At 40.1% G+C, this 25,875-nt stretch overlaps 1 protein-coding gene across 1 annotated transcript; it reads right to left on the bottom strand.

Moving 5' to 3' along the window:
- Positions 1-18,964: 18,964 nt before the first annotated feature.
- LOC115368516 (uncharacterized) lies at positions 18,965-24,161 on the bottom strand. Its single transcript, XM_030064637.1, has 4 exons — positions 24,095-24,161; positions 23,033-23,145; positions 22,426-22,566; positions 18,965-21,434 (listed from the first exon to the last, which is right to left on the bottom strand). The coding sequence occupies exons 2-4, from the start codon at positions 23,111-23,113 to the stop codon at positions 20,340-20,342; spliced, it is 1,317 nt and encodes a 438-aa protein (XP_029920497.1). The 5' UTR covers positions 23,114-23,145; positions 24,095-24,161; the 3' UTR covers positions 18,965-20,339.
- Positions 24,162-25,875: the final 1,714 nt, after the last annotated feature.

Here is a 25,875-nt window from a genome sequence, read left to right as displayed (position 1 = left end):
TCCTTCTTGTGTTCCGTTTTCCTTGTGATGAACCTCCTCCCTGTCTCCCCGATATATGTTTTATTGCATGACTGACACGGAATTTCGTATATGGTATTGCATTTGTTTTCCGGTTGTATTCTGTCCTTGGGGTGAACCAGTGCCTGGCGGAGAGTTGTGTGTGGTTTGACCGGCGTGTTGATGTTGTGTTTTTTAAATGCTCTTTGGATGCGCTCTGTGATCCCCCTGACATACGGTAATGTGACGGCTCCTCTGTGTTCTTGTTTACTTTTTTGTTTCTTCTGCTTCTTCTGTGTTTTGCTGTTTCTGACCTGTTGTGCACCTTTTTCTATTGCCCACTGTGGATACTGGCATGTCCTCAGTGCGTGTTGTATGTGTTTTTCCTCCTGTGTTCTATCCTCCGGGTCCGTGATTATTGTTGTGCGCTCGTGTAGTGTCCTGACGACCGATAACTTGTGCACTGTGGGATGTTCTGATGTCCAGAGAAGATATTGATCAGTGTGTGTGGGTTTTCTGTGTACTTTTATTTTGATGTCTCTGTTGTCTGTGTGATGTCTGTTCAAGTACAAAAATGATATTGATTGTTTTATTTCCTTTTCGTGTGTGAATTTGATGCTGCCAGTGGTGTCTATGGTGTTGAGATGATCCGTGAGCTGTTGTGTGTGTCCTGTCTTCACTTTCTCCAGGATGTCATCCACATATCGTTTCCATAGTGATGGTTTGTATTCCTCCGGTGCTGTCGACAGTGCTTTTTGTTCCAGGTCCTTCATGAAGAAACCACACATAATGGCTGATAGTGGGTCCCCCATGGCAAAACCTTCCTTTTGACTGTAAATGGTGTTTCTGAACTGGAAATATGTGGATGTGGCGATGAAATCAAGGAGTTGAGTGATGTCCTGTACTGTTAGGTTTGTGCGTCTCTTGAGCGTTCTGTCCGCTTTGAGCCTGTCCTGTACTATCTGTATGGTGGCCTGCGTGGGTGTTTTTGTGAAGAGGGATATGACGTCGTGTGATATTAGCACTGTCAAAATTTGACAGGTTGGTCACGCCTTCCAAAAAACAACAGCTGATAAAGATGCGTCACACCAACACCCAGTGACACTCTGATGAAGGCGGAAGTCAAACGCCGAAACATGTCAGGTAAATAAATTAACCTTAAATGTCTGAGAAAAAGAAAATACATAGATGATCTAAGTAAGAGAAGACATAATGAACTCAATCAAACATAATTCGTCCAGGTTCGGAGTGCGGGCCTCACATTACACATTACAACGCGCTCAAGCGCGATTGCCCCCGGTATGTGTGTCATCACGTTGAAATACGACACATGCATGGCCCGACGTCATCATTAATCAATATAGGCCTAGTTCAAATACATTCATCATGTCTTCCTTTTATCTAAAAGACGTTTTTGTAAGCTACCTTGTAATCAGACATGGGATGTTTATTTACCTTAAGTTTCGGAGGTAACTTCCTCCTTCAGAAAGGTCCAACTGACAGCCGGAGCGGCACCTGTTAGATCCGGCAGACTTGACCTGACCGTGTGGCCGTGCACTGTGCGGTGCCAGCCAGTGCCGGCCGGCATCAGGTCTGCTGAATCTGACTGAATCTGCACCATGCACACAGACTGCCGTAGGCTACTTTCATTATAAACCGACTTTTGTTTATACGCGGTTGCAGCAGCACAGCTGACAACACAGACAACATGGTTGATTATTGATTGCGCAATGCGGCGATTCGCCAGTAATCGCACTGCGTGCATTAAACGATTTTGCGGAGGCAAGAGGAAAGTTGCATGATTTGCACCGTATCCACGTTCGCGCTGCGTACGTGACCGTGCATGTGCTAGAGCATGAACGCTTGGGCGCGGTACAAACTTTGTAATGTGAGTAGCCTCTAACTCATTCATTTCATTTATTTAGATGTAATAAAAATGTCTTAAACTTCATTAAATTTGTAATTAAAAAATTAGCTGATACCTTGTCCATTTGACATGGTACACTTTACACTTTAGCACACTAACCACTTTCTCCATTATCTATTCAGATTACCTGCCTGGCATTAGTCGGAGGGTCCAACTCGGACATGATGATCCAGCGAATGCTATCCTCTACCGTGACAAACAGTCTAGCTGTGGACTGCATGTTTGGTGAGCCTGCATCTCAAAAAACTATTGAAGTTAATTTATGTGTATTTTAAATTTGATTATCACAATTAAACAAGATTGGATGCGTTTTCCTCACCATGAAATGAAACATAATCTACATAGATAAAAGAGTCATTCCATGGTGAGGGAGATGCATCCATTCTTAAGGCCGAGTGAAAATCTAGTACAGTAAAAACTACACTGCCTCTCTCTCTCGCTCTCTCTCTCTAGATAGATATATAGACACACACACCTTTATAACAAGTCTCTTTTTTTTTTTTTAGCGGCTGTTCGCCAATTTGACCACAAGTTGCTGGAATTCTCATACAGCGAGACTGTGAAGAAGTGGCTACATTATCCACCAGAGAGGAGTGGTGGAGTACCAAGGAAAGAAAAGAATTAGTTGTTTTCCTATCTGTTTTGTTCATGTTGAACTGGGTCATATAGTTCCTAGATTACCTGTTGAGCTGCAGTGGAAGTATAGTAACAAAAAGAGGGACTATAAAAACTGTTACCTTGAAAGATATTTGGCTTGTTCAGCCCATGTCAGTTTTCATTTAGGCACTGGACTATTGCTTTAGAACTGTTTTTTGTTGTGGACTTCCGGTGGCGCCGAGCACAATATGGCAGCATAGACAACGAGCTCCAGCAGTGGCCTAGCAAAATCCCCCCAATTCAAGAAATAACACTTTGAAACAGCTTGATACTGCACAGAAATGACCGGGGGAAAACGAGGAAAAGGTAGTCAAACACGAAGAAGGGACCCAGAGCGAGATACGGAGGGAGAAATGGACTCGGATGAAAGTGACACACGTAAAGATGGCGACCATGGCGGAAAAAACACTTCACTCGATTCCATTCGGATGGTAATGGACGAAGTCATGTCCACCTTCTACAGAGGGACCATCGAGAGCTTGCTGACCAGCTGCATCTCCGTCTGGTCTGGGAGCTGTAGGGCCTCAGACTGGAAGTCTCTGCAGAGAGTGGTGAGGACGGCGGAGAAGATCATCGGGACCTCGCTCCCCCCCATCCAGGATGTAGCAGACAGCCGCTGCCTATCCAGAGCCCACCGGATCATTTCTGACCCCACCCACCCCCAGCATGGACTGTTCTCCCGACTGGCGTCTGGCAGAAGGTTCCGCAGCATCCGCTGCAGAACAGCCAGACTCAGAAACAGTTACTTTCCCCTGGCCATCAGACTGCTCAATGCCAAATAACTTGTCATATGGACAATACATTTCTGTGCAATATATCTTTACGGAGGTATGGTTTCTTCAGGCCCAGGGTGTGTAGCCCAGTCCGGGAAACACCCCTGGGATGAGGAGAATTAATTACCTCCTATTTGTGCAATAACCCCCCCCCCACCCCCACCCCCCCTCCGCCGCCCGCCCGCCCAGCAGCTACGTATGGACAATACATTTCTGTGCAATATCCCTTTATGGAGGTATGGTTTCTTCAGGCCCAGGGTGTGTAGCCCAGTCCGGGAAACACCCCTGGGATGAGGAGAATTAATTACCTCCTATTTGTGCAATAACCCCCCCCACCCCCACCCCCCCTCCGCCGCCCGCCCGCCCAGCAGCTACGTATGGACAATACATTTCTGTGCAATATCCCTTTATGGAGGTATGGTTTCTTCAGGCCCAGGGTGTGTAGCCCAGTCCGGGAAACACCCCTGGGATGAGGAGAATTAATTACCTCCTATTTGTGCAATAACCCCCTCCCCGCCCGCCCAGCAGCTACGTATGGACAATACATTTCTGTGCAATCTTCCACTGTTAACACTGTTTAGTCAGTTGTTTTCTTTTTCTGTTGTTTACATTCTGTTCTTATTGCACTCGTTATTATTTACACTGGTTATTCAGTTGTTTACGCTGCTCAGTCCGTTGTTTACATTCTGTTTTTATCTAGTTATTCTCAATTGCACTCATTATTATTTATACTGGTTATTAGTTGTTTACACTGTTTAGTCTGTTGTTGTACATTCTGTTTTATCTAGCTATTCTAAATTGCACTCATTACTATTTAGCTCCTGTTTTTTAGCACTAGTTATATAGACCATATCATACCAGTTATATAGACTATATTTATGTATAATATTTATATTTATATATACCTAAACGGTCCCACAATTCCATCTCTGCTGTAATCCGGAAGCCAAGCAACGACATTTCGTTGCCAAAATCTCACTGCTGTGTTTTTTTGTGCAATGACAATAAAAGAAGTCTAAGTCTAAGTCTAAGTCTAAGTAAACTCCAGTCTGAGGTGAAGAAGGAACTCGCTGAACTCCGCTCGAGTTTCTGTGATGATATGAGAAAACAAATGGAAGAACTATCCTCCGACATCAACCAGAAACTACAAGAAGCGACTGGACAAATCGAGGGAGCGATCGAGTGCTTGGGAGAGGTGGAGGATAGAATGGCAGATTTGGAAAAGTGGGAAACGGGTGTTAAGGATGCCCTCATTCAGCTACTGAACAACCAGCAGACTTTGCAAAACAAAATCATCGACTTGAAGGGCGCTCTAGGCGCAATAATATTCAAATCTACGGAGTGACAGAAAATGTGGAGGGCTCCTCCATCGCCAAATGGGTCGAAAATATGATAAAGACTGAGTTAGGAGACACATTGGGTCTCGGGCAGACGGACGACCTGGGCATCGAACGTGCACATCGGTCACTCGCCCCACAGCCACCCACAGGAAGGCCACCACGCTCCATCGTGGTCCGCTTTCTACAATTCTCAGTCAAAGAGAAAATCCTGAGTGCGGCCTGGAAGAGGGAGATTCGCGTTCAAGGCCAGCGTGTGTATTTCGACCACGACTACACAGAAGAGGTGATGACAAAGAGAAAGGAGTACATCCCGATCAAAAAGAAGCTGAAGGAAAAAGGCATTCGCTTCCAAACTCCACTGACCAGGATGCCCGTCCACTTCAACACCGGAGCAGTCACCTACCACACCGCGGCACAAGCAGCAGAGGACCTAACAAAACGGGGTTTTACCTTTGATGAGTCCTTCCACCCGAAAAAGACGTCGGACATAACAGAGGAAACCCTGCATAATCTCATGCAATGGAACACAGTAGGAGCAAGCAGACGCGAGAGCAGGAAAGATCGCCAGGAACAAATTCGAGAGAAGCTCAGGGGATTCCGCAGGGCAGCTCAAACCGACGACACAATGGATGGGTAAAATATTCCCCCCTCCTCACTAGTGGGACCTGAGTAAGTTATGTAATCATTAATCTGGCACTGAGACTTATTCTGTTAACATCTTCAAAGGAAAGAACTACCTTTCTCTAATGGATAGTTTGTAGCCATAAAGAGGCCATTGCTTACAGAAAGTGTGCCACAACCTTTTTTTTTTTTTCTTCACATTCTTCTTGCTGAGGGGCCCCACTTAGTGGCCTGTTCCCCTCATTACAAAAGGTGAAATGTCAACTTTTACATTGGAAGTTCTGTTTGATACAGTTGTTCACTTATTGTATTATAGTTCATGTAGTTTCTTTGTTCCATTTGATGTTTACTTTCTGAGGTCAGGATTTGGATGTCAAAGACACAGTGTTCTTGGAGTGGGTTGAATGCACGGTCTATATTACAATATACTTTCATTGAACGTTAATGGGCTAAATAATCCAATTAAGAGGAGCAAAATGATAGCAAAAATGAAAAAGGAAAAGATAGATATTGTACTCTGGCAAGAAACACATCTGCCTCCGACCGAACATGAGAAACTGAAGAAATTGGGCTTTAGAAATGCTTTTTTCTCTTCTTATAAAAATGGCAAAAAGAGAGGAGTTGCCATACTGATTTCAAATTCCCTCAATTTTGAATGCGTATCGGAGATAAAAGATAAAGATGGCAAATTTGTTCTTGTTAAGGGTAAGCTGGAACATAAAGAGGTAACCTTTCTTAATGTATATGCCCCTCCCCCTGGAAATGATGTGGCTTTTTTAAAAAAGGTGTTTGACTTAAGAGCATCAGAAACCTATGGTACCCTAATTTGTGCAGGAGACTTCAACATGCTTCTTAACCCTAGACTCGATACAACTAATAAGAACAGGAAAAAGAACTCTGCAGAGAAAATGGTTGTCAAGATTCTTCAGGACCTGGGATTAATAGATGTATGGCGAAACATACACAGATGTGAAATGGGGTATACTTTTCATTCAACTCGTCACGGGGCTTACTCCAGGATTGATTATTTTTTTTATGTATAACAGAGATCTACATAGAGTAAAGAATTGTAGAATAGGCCAAAGGGATGTCTCAGACCACTCGGGGTGTATTTGACCTTAGATTTAGAAAACAAACAGAAAAACACAGTATGGAGGTTAAATACCAGCCTGTTAAATGACCAAACATTTATAAAGGAAATGACCACACAGTTTAATCTATATATACAGGAAAATGACAAAGGAGATGTAAATCCAACCATACTTTGGGACGCTGCCAAGGCAGTACTTAGAAGATCCATTATAGCTAAGACATCACTCCAAAAGAAACAAAAGAACAAAAAGTTATTTGATTTACAAGAACAGCTTAGGAATTTAGAACAGATACACAGTAGTAGGAGGGATTCTATTACCCTAGCAAAAATGAAACCAATCAGGCAGGAAATTGATAAAATACTTAGTGAAGAAATAGAGAAAAAATTAAAGTTTATGAAACAGAGGTTTTACAAGGCAGGCCCAAAAGCTACAAAATTACTAGCCTGGAGACTTAGAAAGCAACAGGCGGAGAGAGCAATTTATAAAATTAAAGACGCTGTTACTAATAAGATAACAAATACTCTAGATGGGATCCAGAGGGCCTTTGAAACTTATTACAAATCTTTATACACACAATTAGACAAAACTAACAGAGACACAATTGAAAAATTTCTAAATTCATTAGATCTTCCTTCACTTGGTGTTGAACAAAACAAGGTGCTTACCTCCAGAATCACACTCGAAGAAATTGACAAAGCAATCTCAAGTCTTAATAGTAACAAAACACCAGGCACCGATGGGTTCCCACCCGAGTGGTACAAGGCTATGAGGAAAACACTGTTACCTCTACTTGAGACCTGTTTTAACTATATTCTGAAAGAGGGTGCCTTGCCTCCATCTTGGAGTGAAGCTTTTATATCGGTCATTCCAAAAGAGGGTAAGGATAGGACTGATTGTTCAGGGTATAGACCTATCAGTGTTTTGAACACTGACTGTAAACTCTATGCCTCCATATTGTCTAAAAGGCTGGAAGCTGTGATGCCTTTCTTAATCGATGAAGACCAGACAGGTTTCATAAAACACAGGCAAACCCACGATAATATAAGGAGAGCCCTTCACACTATTCACCAAATTAGAAAAAGAAAAATCTGTTCAATTATGCTTAGTTTAGATGCTGAAAAGGCTTTTGACTCGGTGGGGTGGGAATTTTTATTTTTAGTTATGAATAGATTTGGTTTTAGTAAAGATTTTATACGCTCAATACAAACACTCTACACTTCCCCTACAGCAAGAATCAAGGTCAATGGTAGTCTATCTAACCCCATATCCATACAACGTGGCTGTAGACAAGGCTGCCCAGTCAGCCCTCTCCTTTTCAATCTTTTCATAGAACCGTTGGCCCAAGCAATTAGACAAGAAACATCATTAGAGGGTATTTATATAGGAGGTGAAGAGTATAAAATTTCATTGTATGCGGATGATGTGCTGGTCACAGTCAAGGATCCTGGCTCCAGTGTACCGTTGTTGATGGATATTTTGAAAACATATGGGCAATATTCAGGATATGTCATTAATATGCACAAAACACAAGCTTTGATATTTCACTTTACCCCCACACAAGAACTCATACACTATATTACCAAAAGTATTCGCTCACCTGCCTTTACTCATACTATGAACTGAAGTGCCATCCCATTCCTAACCCATAGAGTTCAATATGATGTCGGTCCACCTTTTGCAGCTATTACAGCTTCAACTCTTCTGGGAAGACTGTCCACAAGGTTGAGGAGAGTGTTTATAGGAATTTTTGACCATTCTTCCAAAAGCGCATTGGTGAGGTCACACACTGATGTTGGTCGAGAAGGCCTGGCTCTCAGTCTCCGCTCTAATTCATCCCAAAGGTGTTCTATCGGGTTCAGGTCAGGACTCTGTGCAGGCCAGTCAAGTTCATCCATACCAGACTCTGTCATCCATGTCTTTATGGACCTTGCTTTGTGCACTGGTGCACAGTCATGTTGGAAGAGGAAGGGGCCCGCTCCAAACTGTTCCCACAAGGTTGGGAGCATGGAATTGTCCAAAATGTTTTGGTATCCTGAAGCATTCAAAGTTCCTTTCACTGGAACTAAGGGGCCAAGCCCAGCTCCTGAAAAACAACCCCACACCATAATTCCTCCTCCACCAAATTTCACAGTCGGCACAATGCAGTCTGAAATGTACCGTTCTCCTGGCAACCTCCAAACCCAGACTCGTCCATCAGATTGCCAGATGGAAAAGCGTGATTCATCACTCCAGAGAACGTGTCTCCACTGCTCTAGAGGCCAGTGGCGGCGTGCTTTACACCATTGCATCCGACGCTTTGCATTGCACTTGGTGATGTGTGGCTTGGCTGCAGCTGCTCGGCCATGGAAACCCATTCCATGAAGCTCTCTGCGTACTGTACTTGGGCTAATCTGAAGGTCACATGACGTTTGTAGCTCTGTAGCAATTGACTGTGCAGAAAGTCGGCGACCTCTTTGCACTATGCGCTTCAGCATCCGCTGACCCCTCTCCGTCACTTTAGGTGGCCTACCACTTCGTGGCTGAGTTGCTGTTGTTCCCAAACGCTTCCATTTTGTTATAATAGAGCTGACAGTTGACTGTGGAATATTTAGGAGCGAGGAAATTTCACGACTGGATTTGTTGCACAGGTGGCATCCTATGACAGTTCCACGCTGGAATTCACTGAGCTCCTGAGAGCGGCCCATTCTTTCACAAATGTCTTGTTTCACAGTCTGCATGCCTGAGTGCTTGATTTTATACACCTGTGGCCAGGCCAAGTGATTAGGACACCTGATTCTGATCATTTGAATGGGTGAGCGAATACTTTTGGTAATATAGTGTAGATAAATATAATTTTAATTGGAACTCATCACACATTAAGTATTTAGGTATTAACATACCAAAAAACATTTCATCACTATACAGCATTAACTATAATTATATCAACCAAAAAATACGTAATGATCTCACTAGATGGAGCCCGCGTACACTTGACTTTGGCAGCAGAATCAGAGCAGTTAAGATGAACATCCTGCCACGAGTGTTGTACTTGTTCCTATCCCTCCCAGTAGAGATTCCTCTAAAACAATTCAGAGAGTGGGACAAGCATATATCTCGTTTTATCTGGAATAATAAGAAACCCAGGGTGAAATATTCAACACTTCAGTTACAAAAAGAGAAGGGAGGTCTGGCCCTTCCTTACTTAAGGGATTACTATTTGTCAGCCCAGTTGAGACCTTTGGTAAACTGGTGTAATCCTACTTATGTGGCCAAATGGAAGAGCATTGAAACATCTTTAATAGACATACCAATACAGTCATTACTTAGCTGCTCTAGAGATAAAGACGAGTTGTCATTGAGTTTAAACCCAGGGATTAATTTTTCACTTAAAGTGTGGAGGGAAGTAGTTAAGAGATTCCAGATCCAAAAGGAAATAAAGTTGCTTAGCTGGCCAGCTTATGATCCAGATTTCACTCCAGCATCTCAAGACTCTAGGTATAAGCAATGGTCTCAAAATGGAATTACAGCATTCTGCAGAATTGTTACAAATTGGAACCTAGACAGCTTTCAAAATCTATGTCAGATATATGAGTTAGATAAAACTGATTTCTATAGATACTTACAGCTCCGTAGCTATTTTTGGAAGGAGGTAAAAGGTTCAAATCCAAAAGAACTATCAACACTTACCACAATATTTGTTGATGCCTATAATTCAGGAAATAACAAGGGCATAATAAGTAGGTTGTATTCTGGTTTTTTATCACTGAATAAACATTCAACAGAGTACATAAAACAAAGGTGGGAGAAGGAAATGCAAATAGAGCTAACTGAAGAGATGTGGACTGATATCTGGGAAACCCAACTTTCTTCCACAAACTCGCTATCTTGGAGAGATTTTTGTTGGAAGAGCGTGGTACGTTGCTTTATCACCCCTAAACAGAAATCGAAACAAACCAGGACTCCATTGCCATGTTGGAGGGACTGTGGGTCAACTATGGTGGACCATGTCTTTTCTCTTCCTTTACCTTGGACTCATTCTGAAGGATTTAAATGCAAGTGATATTTATCTCATAAAGATCTTCATGGCTGCCAGCAAGAAAACCATCACAAGACATTGGCTCCAGAAACATTGCCCCCCAGTGGACACTTTTATAAACATTGTGAACCAGCTGCATCAAATGGAGCAGTTGACTTATAACCTGAGATTACAAAAAGAAAGAGGAGAAAAACTCTGGGGAAAATGGGTACTTTTCTTAGCTCACAAGGACTGATGCATTTTTCTTAGCTCACATGGACTTGCAAATACCCTACTCTAAGATTAATGTGGATTCAATTGTTGTTGTGTGTACTGTGGCCTCTCTGACCTCATGTTCGGTGTTTTTTTTTTTTTTTTTTTTTTTTTTTTTACTCTTTTTCCCTTGTAAAAATTACACATAAAAATAAAGTATTAAAAAAAAGAACTGATTTTTGTTTGGTAAATTTGGAACATTTCTAAACATTTCTTGTTGAGAAATTGCAGAGAGCCCAGTATTTGTAGCTGTTTGGTGAGGCAGCAAAAATGACTTTCAAATTAAAGTACTAAATAAATAGTAATAAAAAGAATGGTCTTTTCTTTTCATTCATCGAGAATGCAGTAAAGCAGCGGTTCTCAACCTGATGTTCAGCAAACCAAATGTGGTCGCAGAGAGGTGCCAGTTGCAAGTGTGGGGTCCCCCAAAAAAATGTCCTTGTAAAATGGGGTCCTGGTATAAAAAGGTTGAGAACCACTGCAGTAAATCATACTTAAAGGCCCATTTCAGCACATTTCAACCTTCATCTGTATGTTTTTAATATGCCTCATTCAAGCCAAAAACAATCACTTTATTTTTTTGGTTGTTGTTAGTTCTGTAGGGGTTGCTCCAAACTTGTCGACCAGTGAAATCAAGCTCACTAATTCTAATAACTGCCATATGTTTGAACCGTAGTGATGTCACTGGTACACAAGTTTTGAGCAACCCCTGCAGAACTATATAACACCCAAAAGAGTAAAGTGATTATTTTGGGCTTGAATGAGGCATATTTAAAACCTACAGATGAAGGTTGAAAAGTGATGTAATGGTCCTTTAATAATAACACTGTTGCAATGTAGAATCAATGTAATTTCAATGCATTTATAGATGAATCAATATTGATTCAATGTTCGGATTGATTGACAATTCTACATTATTTCAATGTTGAACATAATGTAGTTGAATAAATATTGAATAAGTGTTGAGACTGATTGAAAATTCAACATTATTTCAATGTTGAACATAATGTAGTTGAATAAATATTGAATCAATGTTGAGACTGATTGAAAATTCAACATTATTTCAATGTTGATCATAACGAGCGCTTTCAATGTTATTTTCAACGTCTGACATCAACATTGATTCAATCTTAAGCCATGACCATATCTCAATGTTGATTCAATGGATTTTTGCTTTCTGGGGTGAGTACAAGAGAAAGGTGGAGGAGAAGCTGTCTGGAGGAAATGCCAGGGAGGCATGGAAAGGTCTCAACATGATGATGGGCAGAGCACAAGAAAAACACAGTATACAACATAATGATCCCATTAAATTTGCAAATGAACTCAATTCCCTCTTCGGGCGCTTTGACCAACGGCAACACACAACAGCACAATTCAACACAACAGCGAATGGAAATGAATCAGTTCAAATAACAACAACTGAGGTGGTGGCTGCTCTTAAGAGGGTGAACCCACACAAGGCTAAAGGACCTGATGGACTAGAAGGGAGAATTCTTAAAGACTGTGCGGAACAGCTGGGTAATGCAATGACTAGACTCTTCCAGCTGTTTATGGACACACAAGCTCAGTTCCAACAATTTGGAAAACATATACAATAATCCCTATTCCTAAGAAATCAGGAGCCAAAGAACTGCAAGAGGAGGATGCCAGCTTGACTTTAATACAAGCAGTAACTGAACATTTGGATAAACCGAAAGCTTGTGCATGGATTTTATTCATGGACTTCTCCTCCGCATTTAATAGTGTAAATACAGACATTCTGTCATGTCTTTCTACTCTGCAGGTAAATTCAGCTATTTTCTTCTGGATAGAAGAATTTCTATATAGCCGACCACAAAAAGTTAAGGTGAATGATTTCATGTCTGACAGTCTTGTTCTAAATACTGGAGTCCCCCAGGGTTGCATTTTGTCACCGATTTTATTTTCAGTTTATACAAATGAAATTAAATGCGACATTGAAAATTTAACATTAGTTAAATATGCAGACAATATGGCCTTGGTGCCACGCCTTACAAATGTACAATAATTAAATGTGTATGTTAGCTATGTAGCAGAACTCACAACACGGTTTGATGACAGCCATCTTCTGCTGAATGTAACAAAACTAAAGAAATGTGTCTAGATGGTAACAGGAGCAACAAACTGTCAAACACTCTTTTTAAACCCATTACAATTAAGGGCCAGGAGGTGGAGCAAGTGAGTTCCTTTAAATATCTGGAGACTGTGCTGGACCAATCTTTCACTTTTACAGAGCACGTGGACTACATCTATAAAAAAGCACAGCAAAGACTTTTTCTGCTGCGTAAATTAAGAAGCTTTGAGGTCAGCCAGTGCACCTTAAAAAGAGTATACCAATCTTTAATTGAAAATATACTCACATTCAATATTGTGACTTGGTTTGAGAATCTGACTGTCAAAAACAAGACAAAGCTCTCTAAAGTAGTTAAGCTGGGCAGCAAAATCACAGGCTGCAAACAAATTCAACTGTCCCATCACTATGACAGAGCAGTGCAACGGTTGAGTAACAAAATTTTAGATGATTGCAGCCATCCTTTACATTATTGTTTTCAGTTACTCCCGTTAGAGCAGAGGTATAGAGTCCCCAGTGCAAAGAAAAACATTATGAAAAATCATTTGTTCCAGTTGCCATAAAACATCTCAATCAGTAAGAATAACCACCTTTAATATACAACATTCTATGTAAATCCCACCTCAGCACAATGCACTTTATATATATACAGTATTATATTTATTTGAAGCCAGCCTGCTACCCCAGTATGGAACATCTTATTTAAATCCTACCTCAGCACAATGCACTATATACTTACAAGAGTTCAGTTCTTACCATCAAGCTCTTGGCGCTATTTAATGTTGCTCTATTATGATTTATGTTACTTTTTTTAAATGTGTCTTGTGATGTACTTAGTATGTTTATGTAAATTTGTTTTTAATGTATGCAAGTCGAAGACAAATTTCTGCCCTCTGCACGCAAAAGGTAGACAATAAAGTATTTCTATTCTATTCTATAGTGAACTAAATGGTTTATAATGGTGTCTGGTGTGCTGTTGGTCACATTTACAAGGATACAAGGATACAAGGAAGTTTATTTGTCATTATACAACAGGTTGAATAATGAAATTAAAGTGTGGTTCCCTCTTGATTGATTAATTGATTGTATAGAAAATAAAATTATTAAACATGGAGGAGTGCAGATGGTGCATTTAGTAGTCTCACAGCCTGAGGGAAGAAGCTGCTCTGTAGTCTGGTTGTACGGCAGCGAATACTTAGTGAAAGACTTTAGTGAAAGTTATCACCACAGATTGATAAGACATGGTGTTACAATAGAATGTACTCGTTCATTCTCAACGTCAAGACGTCAAGACGCCAAAAACAACAGTACAGTGCTGACGGGCGCAGAGCAGCGCGCATGTGCGTAATAATTGTATGACTATACTGCATTATCTTTGCAAGAGTAGTGCATATCAAATGATGTAAGAAAGAGTAAGCTTTGGACTTTAAATTAAAACAAAAATCAGATTTTTTAAGACATTCCCACATGCAGTTATGGGCCAATGAAAATGTGACCTGAAAACTTTTTTTTGGATTTGGAGAAGCTGCCATCCAGAAACCGATGCATATATCTGACGAATCATTAATGCTTTGAACAGTCCATGTATGTATCTCAAAGCTCTGAAAAAAATCAAGAAGCTGGGGCAAATACAAAGTTGTTTTCTGAAGGCCCAAACATGGCCGACCACAAAACCTTTTTCCATTTTTGAGGTGCTGGCATGCCTACCAGTTATAATGTATGACTGATGTTTTTGTATATTCTGAGAGAGTAGGTGGAAGTGTATTATCGTACCAAATTTCAGTTTCCTATGTGGTGTAGTTCCTGAGATACTGACACCTGAAAATGGAGGAAAAATAAGGATGCGCCAAAATCGCACCAAAATCGACACATACTCCCCTCACTAAATTGGCCGTATCTCAAAAAGTATTCATCCGAGCAAACTAAAATTTTACAGTGTGCCTATTGGATAAATAAGGAACAACTGGTGAATTTTTCAGAATTTTTTGAGACCCAAGTGCGTGGGATGTCCTGAAAATTTGGTGAAATGACCCATATATATATATTGTTTATTGTTGTTTTTATTTGATATGGACATCACAAATACATTGACACTGTCGCAGTGGACAGACCAGATGCTTTGCTTGGGTGATTATAGCACACGTGCTCATTTTCAACACCAGTTCATAGGCGGCTTTTCTAAAACACACAGAGCATATGATCAGCAATAATAAAAACAGAATTCATGTTCGCAACAGTGATATATATATATATATATATATATATATACACAGATATAGAGAGAGAGGGCTATAGTATAATATATAATAGAATAGAATATAAGATTATGCGGGTCAATGACGTGCCGTGTACATTTTGGTGTCCAAAGCATATTTTTAATAGAAAATATTTCAACTTTAAAATTCAAATTACATTATAAGAATCATTTATCTCCTCTTTATTGACTACAAGAGGAATTTATTGTAAGAAGTGGAAATTAAAGGATCTATGGAGCTCAAAAGTGCCAAAATGTCATTCGGAGCGACGGTCCCGCTCCTAAAATCTAGTGGGAAAATACTCCAAAAAATAAAAAAACCTCAATAAAATGTTAAATCTGCCCATTTGGCATAATTGTGTGAGTGTTTACATCAATGCATGCACATATGGTGAGGATTATGAAATTAATTTAATTTTTATGCATGAATGACTTCAGTCCCAGCTTTGCGATTTAGCTAATGTCATTCGGAGAAACGACCACTAGGGTGTGCCATCACCACATAAAGCAGTTAGGTAGTCATGTGACAGGAAGTTGCATCAGCCAGAACACTGAAGCGGACTCTAAAGCTGTGAAGAAAAGTTAGTAAAAGCTCTGCTAAAATATAAATAATTAGACCTTTTCCGTCGCAGCACACGATGTTACAAAATCTTGTGTCATACAGTGCGACAGCAAAAACACATAAAAACAATTTTTATATTTCAAAATTGATTATTTATGTTGAAAGGTCATCTTTAAATGTTGAAGGTCAAGGCCATTGTTTTTCATAGCTAGCTAAGGAAGTGCCTTTCATAGCTAGCCAAGTAGTTATTTTGTCATTCGGAGTGACGATCGTCATTCGGAGCGACGATTTAGGATATTCCTGTCTAGGCTATTTATACCTAATTTTTTCTGTCTTTATGACAATTTTGAAGCTTATATTCACTGCTATTTTCAACAACAACATGTTAAACATACTTTTTAAGATAATATCTCAAGATTTATTAATTTATTATTATTTTTTTTTACCTCATGAAGTCTGCAAGTCAGCTAGCCAGGTTAGCTTTGAGCTTCGTAGCTAACCCTTTTGATCTATTATATTAATCAAGAGTGTCAGATTTAGAGGTGTTTTTAAAAGAATCACCAGTATGTCATTGCTGTGTGAGTAATGATTGTGTGTGAGTGTGAGTACTAATTTTATCTGCTGATGTGTTAGAAGTACCAGTATTTTGTCATTCAGAGTGACGATCGTCATTCAGAGCGACAATTTAAGATATTCCTGTCTAAGCTATTTGTACCTAATTTTTTCTGTCTTTATGATAATTTTGAAGCTTATATTCAATGTTATTTTCAACAATAAAATATTAAACATACTTTTTAAGATAATATATCAAGATTTATTAATTAATTATTATTATTATTATTTTTTTTTTTTACTTGGCTAACCCTTTTGATCTATTATATTAATTGCAAAGTGTACTCATCACTGGTTATTTTAATTAAATTTTAAAGTCTGTTATTAATTGTCTGTACCTCTAACTTTGTATAAATGAAAGAATGGACAATTGCATACAAACAAGATTTCTCTACATACACGACTTGAGTTGCTCATTTGCCCATATACAGTAAATGTTTTTCGCCCAGAACCTGAGCCAAAGGAATATTTTAAAGGACCTTTAGGGACATTTTAAAGACTTTTCAAGGACCTTTTGGAGGTACTTCTTAAGCCCCCGAAAAGCCAGAAATAACACTACACAACTTTGTTACTGAACCTAGTTTTGGTGATCATCCTATGCAGAAATCAGAGTAAGTCATACGGAGCGACAATGCTAGTCAGGCGGTGCGACATCATTTTTCTTAGCATATTTTTGGGAAATATGACATGATTATTTATATTTTTGTTTGGGATGCTAAAGCTATCTTTATCCTATCAGGAAATCATATTTTTAGCCATTTTCCAGAGTTTTTAACTTTTCTGCAGAAAAGTTTGGGTGGTGACTATCTACAAATGACCCTATGTCAGCAGAAAATTCTACATTTCTGATATTAACTGTGATATATATGGATTTTTTTTTATCATAACATGGTTGGTTGCATAAAACAATAAATATCTATTAACTATGGTATGCAGATAAAAATTAGTAATTTCAAAATAACCAAATATATTATCGTCGCACCGAATGACATATTTTATGCAATAAATATAATTCTTAATAATAAAAAAGACTTAAATTATTTTTTTTACAGCAAAACTTGTTTGACTATATACATAACAGTCTAATGAAGGTAGAAAGAGCTTTATTCATCACTTTTGACAAATTTATATTTTTTCCTTCTTTTTAAGCCTTATCCGTCACTGACCCATATAGAGATGTGAATATGATATGTAATTATCATTTTATAGTGTTACGATAGAGATATGCTATTATATAATATATATACAGTACAGGCCAAAAGTTTGGACACACCTTCTCATTCAATGCGTTTTCTTTATTTTCATGACTATTTACATTGTAGATTCTCAACTGAAGGAATCAAAACTATGAATGAACACATGTGGAGTTATGTACTTAACAAAAAAAGGTGAAATAACTGAAAACATGTTTTATATTCTAGTTTCTTCAAAATAGCCACCCTTTGCTCTGATTACTGCTTTGCACACTCTTGGCATTCTCTCCATGAGCTTCAAGAGGTAGTCACCTGAAATGGTTTTCACTTCACTTCAGGTGTGCCTTATCAAGGGTAATTAGTGGAATTTCTTGCTTTATCAATGGGATTGGGACCATCAGTTGTGTTGTGCAGAAGTCAGGTTACTACACAGCCGACAGCCCTATTGGACAACTGTTAAAATTCATATTATGGCAAGAACCAATCAGCTAACTAAAGAAAAACCAGTGGCCATCATTACTTTAAGAAATGAAGGTCAGTCAGTCCGGAAAATTGCCAAAACTTTAAATGTGTCCCCAAGTGGAGTCGCAAAAACCATCAAGCACTACAACGAAACTGGCACACATGAGGACCGACCCAGGAAAGGAAGACCAAGAGTCACCTCTGCTTCTGAGGACAAGTTCATCTGAGTCACCAGCCTCAGAAATCGCAAGTTAACAGCAGCTCAGATCAGAGAGCAGATAAATGCCACACAGAGTTCTAGCAGCAGACCCATCTCTAGAACAACTATTAAGAGGAGACTGTGCGAATCAGGCCTTCATGGTCAAATAGCTGCTAGGAAACCACTGCTAAGGAGAGGCAACAAGCAGAAGAGATTTGTTTGGGCCAAGAAACACAAGGAATGGACATTAGACCAGTGGAAATCTGTGCTTTGGTCTGTCCAAATTTGAGATCTTTGTTCCAACCACCGTGTCTGTGAGACGCAGAAAAGGTGAACGGATGGATTCCACATGCCTGGTTCCCACTGTGAAGCATGGAGGAGGAGGTGTGATGGTGTGGGGGTGTTTTGCTGGTGACACTGTTGGGGATTTATTCAAAATTGAAGGCACACTGAACCAGCATGGCTACCACAGCATCCTGCAGCGACATGCCATCCCATCCGGTTTGCGTTTAGTTGGACGATCATTTATTTTTCAACAGGACAATGACCCCAAACACACCTCCAGGCTCTGTAAGGGCTATCTGACCAAGAAGGAGAGTGATGGAGTGCTGCGGCAGATGACCTGGCCTCCACAGTCACCGGACCTGAACCCAGTCGAGATGGTCTGGGGTGAGCTGGACCGCAGAGTGAAGGCAAAGGGACCAACAAGTGCTAAACACCTCTGGGAACTCCTTCAAGACTGTTGGAAAACCATTTCAGGTGACTGCCTCTTGAAGCTCATCGAGAGAATGCCAAGAGTGTGCAAAGCAGTAATCACTTTTTTTGTTACGTACATAACTCCACATGTGTTCATTCATAGTTTTGATTCCTTCAGTTAGAATCTACAATGTAAATAGTCCTGAAAATAAAGAAAACGCATTGAATGAGAAGGTGTGTCCAAACTTTTGGCCTGTACTGTATAATATATAATAATCCATTGTTAGTATTCAGTATCTATGAATGATTCATGCTGGCCTTCTGTTTGTTTTCAGCATCTCATATTCACAAGTTGCAGGGCAGTCTAGTCACGTTCATGCACATTCGGCAATGGGATTACATACAAATGATCAACTTCAACCAAAACACATTTCTTCTGAACCATATTTGGCCAGATTGCACAAATATTACCAGTCTTCTCAACAACATGGATGAAACTACTCACTACCCCAACTTGCGGGTCTTTACACACTGGCCTTCTGTTTGTTTTCAGCATCTCAACTAAAATACAACAATTTTTCTCACACTCACAAGTTGCAGGGCTTTGATGTTCACAGCTGCTTTTAAAAACCACAAGGTCGCCAAGCAGGCAAAATGTGCCATCATTCAAGCGTGCTGCATTGTTAGATCTTTTTTTTTGCCTTTCATACCTTTCACTGTGGTACAGCACTCCATCAATCAAAAAACGTCTATATGACCAAAAGCAGTCACCAACAGTAAAGTGGTTACCCAAAGATCGACACAAGTTTTGTATAGCATGCCTATTTGTCACATTTGCTCTCACAGGGGGGTGCCCAAACCCTGTAACACTTTCATTCAGTACCTCGCATTTTTCAGTTCTTCGTTCATTAAAGTGCATTTTTTCGACAAAGGACTGAAACTTTGGACATCTTATCTGTTTGAACCTTTTTGGCAACTCTCTCCACAAGAGGAACTTAGAAGCAATTTGGGAGGGGACATATTGGGTTCCGTGAAAATACTTTAGCAGAGTGCCCATATTAGATTCAAATACAAATGTCGACGTAGCCCATAATGGACCCCAATGTCTTACACTCTGGTGGACATGTGTTAGCAAATGTATGTTGAATGACATGTTGTGTTCGCCATAGAGTCTCTGGAATTGTATCACAAATTTCTTTAGAGACAGTTCAGACATGAATGTACAGCTAGACTTGACCTGATCTTGTAGTACTGTATACATGCTAAAAACGAGTAAGAAAAAATGGTTCCAAAACCGGGCAGGGAGTATGCCTTTTAAAGCAGGCAGAGCATAAAAGAGGAGAAACGCTCGCCACTCCGAAGCTTTCCAAAATTTCCTCTCATTAAGCGATCTTGGGGTCCTTGTTACCTCAACAGGAGGTTTTATTTGTTTCAGTCGTCAATTCACTTCCTCTATTTGTCTGCCGGTATACCAGGGCCTCTCGTGGTTTTCAGTATCAAACCACAATGAAGCTATCTGACGAGTGACTCCCAAGCACACATTGTGTTGGTACTCTGGGACAAAACCATTTATCAACTGAAAATGCTCAAGCTTCATTAAAGGAGATGGCCCTTTGACTCCATACACTGGGGTTTTCTCTGTACCAACCATTGCATGCCTGTAATGATCTTTTTCATTTCTAAGTTTAGGTTCTGGTACGGATAGTTTTTACCGCCTTCATGGTAACAAAAGTCACAACCATAGCGACCATTGAACTGCCTTGTGTTACGTAGCATCGGACGAGCAACCGAGTCACAGCTCGAGATTAGAACAAACACTTTTGAGATGCGATTGTTTCCCTGAACATCTTGCCATTCAACACCTTTCTTCTCCAACAGTGAGGCCTCTTTAACAAAGGGTGTTAGTAATGTAAATACAGATGGTTTACCTGGCCCAAACCACAACGCTGACACCAAAACATGTTTTTTCCTCACTTCTGGTTTTAGCTCTATTATCTGACACTGGATGGGCCAAATGCTACATTTGGAACTCTTGAAGACTGGTGCACCATCACAGTTCCAAATAAGAGACAAATCATCCTTTCTGAGAACTCCAGTGTCACATAGTTTTTGATATTCTTGACCAGACTCTGTGTCAGAAAAAACCCCAGTGGTTGTAGTTTTCTCATTAAGAGTTACATCATGTACTTCTAACAGTTGCTTTATCTGTCCATAAAGTGGCAAAACAATTAAGTAAATGCCCTTCTTTAAATTTGCTTCAGCGTCAAAAACTGTGTTGCATGAGTTACACTGAGAAGGGCAGTCTGCTCTAATGCCAAAGTATGTCAGACAGTTTTCACAATAGAAGTGAACATCAAAATCAGAGTAACTACCAAATTCTTTGTTGAAGAGGTAATGTGATGCCAGGATAAGACCTGGAAACATTATGTTAAACATTTCCAATAAGTGACTTACTGCTTCGCTGGTTAAATTATGCCGTAACACATAAGACATCAGCATCAATACAGTCTCTTTTTTTGTAAAACTTGCCCCAGGAAACAACAGATCATCTGTTGGTTTGTCTTCTGAAGACACAGGCATGCTGTCCGCATCAGCTTCAACTTGAATCAAATCTTCCTCGGCTCCTTGACTTCCAGCAATCACACCATCATCAGACAGGTTCTCTCCAGGATCTGATGGATCGTCCTCATTCTGCATGTTGACAAAGAAAAAAAAAGATTTAGTTTTATTCTTTATTTAATAACTCTATTTCTGAAAAAGGCTGTATAGCCAAGAGATGTTTATTCACATGAGATACCTCTCCACTCAGCTATTTTATTCAAGTAAGGCTATGCTAACTCAGTGGCCTAGTGGTAGAGTGTCCGCCCTGAGACTGGGAGGTTGGGGGTTTAATCCCTGGCCGGGTCATACCAAAGACTCTAAAAATGCTACCCATTGCCTCCCTGCTTGGCACTCGGTATTTGGGGTTGGAATTGGGGGGTTAGATCACCAAATGATTCCCGGGCGCGGCACCGCTGCTGCCCACCACTCCCTCAGGGGATGGGTCAAATGCGGAGAACAAATTTTGCGTCCTTTGGGATGTGACCATCAGATGGACTTCAACCTTTTTAAGATTACATAATAGAACATTTTGGCTCTACTACTGAATGACTGCGTTGAAATGTAAGCCAACTGATGTGATTAAGATTGTGAAATCCACATTTTTAATCCTGTGGCCTTCTAATGGCTTTCCTATGTCTCCATACCATATATGTTTGTTCAGAAATTGTGTTATATTCTGCTTTGTTAAAAGGCATTTTCATCTGAACTGTGTCTGTCACTGTCTGATTTCTCTATGCATAGGGAGGGAAACTGAAAACTGCACGCCTAGCGGTTTCGTTCCTGCTGTCAGACACATTTCGGATAAAAATGCATTTTATTACATTACGTAGTAATTAGTACATTACATTGATTTGAGCGTTTATCCAGACATAAGTCTGGGAAAACCCGTAATCTAACACAAGAACATGAGTAGCTGTGCCAGGCTAGGAAATTTTCTCCAACAGATATTAGGTCTCACAGACAGTCTCACAGACAGTAAGACAGTCTCACAAGCAACAATGATGACACTAACACTAACACACTAACACACTAACACTATTACACACTACCAAGGCTATTGAAGCCAAATATAAGTACATACCACTGAAGGCCCAGTCATGCTTTCTTCATCTGAATCTCCCTGCGTCAAGTCTCTACTGGCTCCTTCGTTTTCACCGCCCGTGCCCTCAAGATTCTCCTCATCAGCCTGGCTCTCCTCAAAACGAGATGCCTCTTCCTCACTCTGAGGGTTAAAACAGAAAACAATATGATTTACCGGTAGTTTTGTTCCATTTCATTTCTAAGCTCTCGAGTTAGTCTCAATAAGGTTATCTTTCTATGTTACCGGCTTACTTTACATGAGATATTGTTATAAACCGAGTCGAACCTGCCCGTCCAAAAGAATCTGATAAATCATGCATGTAATAAATAGGGATGGGCACCTAATAGAAGGGATGGTACCGAAAGTACAGATTCAAATAGATACTACCTAGTATTGATTCACTTATGATAGAAAAGGTGCCTTATTTATGTACCTACGATGACTGAGAGTGCATGAAAACGAGTAAGTATGAACGGAGTTGGGGTCCTTTTTATTATCCAAACAGATAATAAAAGTGTATGATTACAGGTAATACAAGTATCATGAGTGAAATTTGAACGTGGCTGACAATACTATTATACTACTGAAGCAAAATCTAAGTACATACCATTGAAGGCCCAGGCATGCTGTCTTCATCAGAATCTCCTTGCATCAAGTCTCTACTAGGTCCTGTGTTTTCACCGCTCATGCCCTCTTCAGGATCAGATGCATTTTCCTTGCCTGCAGATAAACATACAAAAATATCACATTTTATATTCCATTTCAACACCAGCTGTTCTAGTCTATGCAGGATTATCTTTTTGCGTAGTAGTTGACAATATGTTTTTTTTAAGTATTTTTTTTGGCTTTTTGCCTTTATTTGATAGTAGACAGTGGACAAGAAAGGGGGAGGCAGAGAGAGAGGGAATGACATGCAGGAAAGGGCTGTCCGACGCGGGATTCGAACCGGGGCGACCTGCAGTGAGGACTGCAGCCTCTACATGGGGCGGCTACTCTGCTCACGGCACCACTTGCTGACCTGACAATATGTTTTTGTCATGGTATCTATTTTTAACTTGGAACAACGTGGAGAACACAAAGTTAACCTACCCTTTTGGAAACTGTATTCTATTTACCAAAATCATTGCACAGTGGGTTAGCTTTAATCCCCCACATTGCATAGCTCACAGTTATGTTTTCTTAACAAAAATATTATAAGGCAGGTGTAAGAAATAGAGCCAGATATAACCCTATATGACATAGAAGACATAGAGCTGATGTGATTTGGATACTAATGAGCTCTGTTCAACCAGCTGGGCAGCTGTAGGAACATAGGCTAAGCGCATAACTGCAGTCCCGTTCACTACTTCCTGGACGAGGCGTACACATTGGTTTCCTGTGAAATACTATTGGATGAAGTGATTAATCAGATGTGGTACAAAACCCTGAAATAAATCACTTCATCCAATAGTAACCAAAGTGAGCTTCCTCCTTGAAGTACTGGAGCTGGACTACAGTTATGCCGTAGTCTAATTAGTCTAACCATACAGCTGGTTAAAACTCATTCCTTAGATCAAATGTTCTTTGGAGGAGCTGGTCACCTCCAAGTCGGAGGTGCACGACTGAAGTATGTAAGCACTAACAAGATACACTGTGAAGGTGTCTGAATTGTAACAGATTGACAACATACCTTTGAAGATCCAGGCATTGCAACCCTGGAACCCTTGCCCAGGTTTTCTTGGGAATGCGCCAAGTCCTCCTCTCTCTTTTCTACAGGTTTACCAGTGAAAAGAAAATGAGTTAAAGAAGGTCACTTAATTACAAGGGCATATGAATGGCAAATACAGAATCCTACCTTGCTATACTAGCTTGAAGCTACCTTACTTAATTCAGTTAGCTGGGAAATTTATCATTTTCATTTATTGACAAGACACTTGCCAACTGGTACTACTTTCGAATAGAAAGTTCTGGAATAAAATATATTAGGGCCATGGGTGCAAAAATGCAAACCCATCACCTGTGAAAAAGGTGACAAAGAGCCCTTACACACGGATCAAATTAATTTGGATTTAAAACGTTTATTTTCACCAAAAGGTGACAAATTTGCACCCCTGCATATTCAATGGAGACCAATATGTCCTTTTCAGCCAAAGTCCTAGCCATTTTAGTCACATAGTATGAAATGAATTGATAAAATGGTGTTCTTTGCAGTACTTAGAGAAATGCACAAATTCTTGTATTTACATCAGCAATCACACCATTTGATGAGTAGATGACATACAGCTGATTGTGTATTCATTTGTGTGTCTGGATTGGCTAGGTGTTTGTATGTTATAGGTTACCGATACTGATGTGAGATGTGTTGAGGTAACATTAGTAAGAATCCCCGGTTTGTTTGTCTACTACAGTGACATATTCTCAACCATTTCAGGCCGTGAACCCCCAAAATCATATTTGAACTTGGGATCCCCCCAATTTGTTTTACTATTTTCCACAGATAAATATTGTGAAAATAGCAGATCTACAGGCTCACAACGCCTCGTGTTGCATGGCATTGTGAGCCTGCAGATCAGCTATTTTCAATTTTTGCCATCATTATAATATTATTAAAATCATTATTATTATTATTATTGTTATTATTACTACTACTACTACAATTTGGCCAATGTTTTTAGCAGTTTGTTGATTGCTTAATCACTTTTGAAGCAGTATTTTTCTTTGAGGGTCTTACAAGTCCCTAATTTCCCTGCTAGAAAAACCAGCATAGACCAGCAAGGCTGGTCACCAGCAAAACCAGCATGGGGTATGCTGGTTATACCAGCAAAACCAGCATATGTTGTGTTTTGGTGCTGGTGACCAGCATCCCATGCTGGTTATGCTGGTCACCAGCATTCCATGCTGGTTATGCTGGTCCAGCATCCCATGCTGGTGACTCATTACACTGAATGAAAAATGCTCTACTCTGCACATTGCAGCCTTATTCATTTAAGACAGGGTTGTCAAACTGGTGCCATGGAGGGCCAAGAGGCTGCAGGTTTTCATTCCAACCGAAACCTCCACCAGGTGATTTCACTGATTGGTTCCTCCTTTCTGATACAAGGTGAGGTAATCAGTGAAATCACCTGGTGATCTATTGATATCTATTGTTCGTGACCCCCTAGCTCTTCCTACTAAACATGGTCAACGGAACATGAGAGGAACTGCAGTCAAAATTCAAATATGAATGATTCAAATTCAGTTACTAGTGACACATTTTTCAGCCCATACTTCAAACAAAGAAAAAGCAAAAACTGCAAAAACTCTGACCTCTGATGCTGAAAATATATTCTTGTGTGCTGCTAACATGTCCATACTTCAATTGAGGTGATGTATTGATTGGCAAAGCTCACTCTTCCCCCAAAGTCTCTTGCTAGCGCTCCATTCGTCCACCCGCTGTCTCTTGAATTCCGTAGCCACACCTTAATCTCATCC

This window comes from Myripristis murdjan, chromosome 12, assembly GCF_902150065.1.
Source record: "Myripristis murdjan chromosome 12, fMyrMur1.1, whole genome shotgun sequence".
Taxonomy (NCBI): domain Eukaryota; kingdom Metazoa; phylum Chordata; class Actinopteri; order Holocentriformes; family Holocentridae; genus Myripristis; species Myripristis murdjan.
Note: the sequence above shows the minus strand (reverse complement) of the source record. Positions and strands in the feature narration are given on the sequence as shown.

Bases quoted from the DNA above. Each gene is read 5' to 3' on its own strand.
- LOC115368516 (XM_030064637.1), bottom strand. From the start codon at position 23,113: ATGAGCGGTGAAAACACAGGACCTAGTAGAGACTTGATGCAAGGAGAT. The intron at 22,567-23,032 runs GTATGTACTTAG...TTTAACCCTCAG, and splicing joins GCATGCCTGGGCCTTCAATG to AGTGAGGAAGAGGCATCTCG. The intron at 21,435-22,425 runs GTATGTACTTAT...GTCAACATGCAG, and splicing joins GCATGACTGGGCCTTCAGTG to AATGAGGACGATCCATCAGA.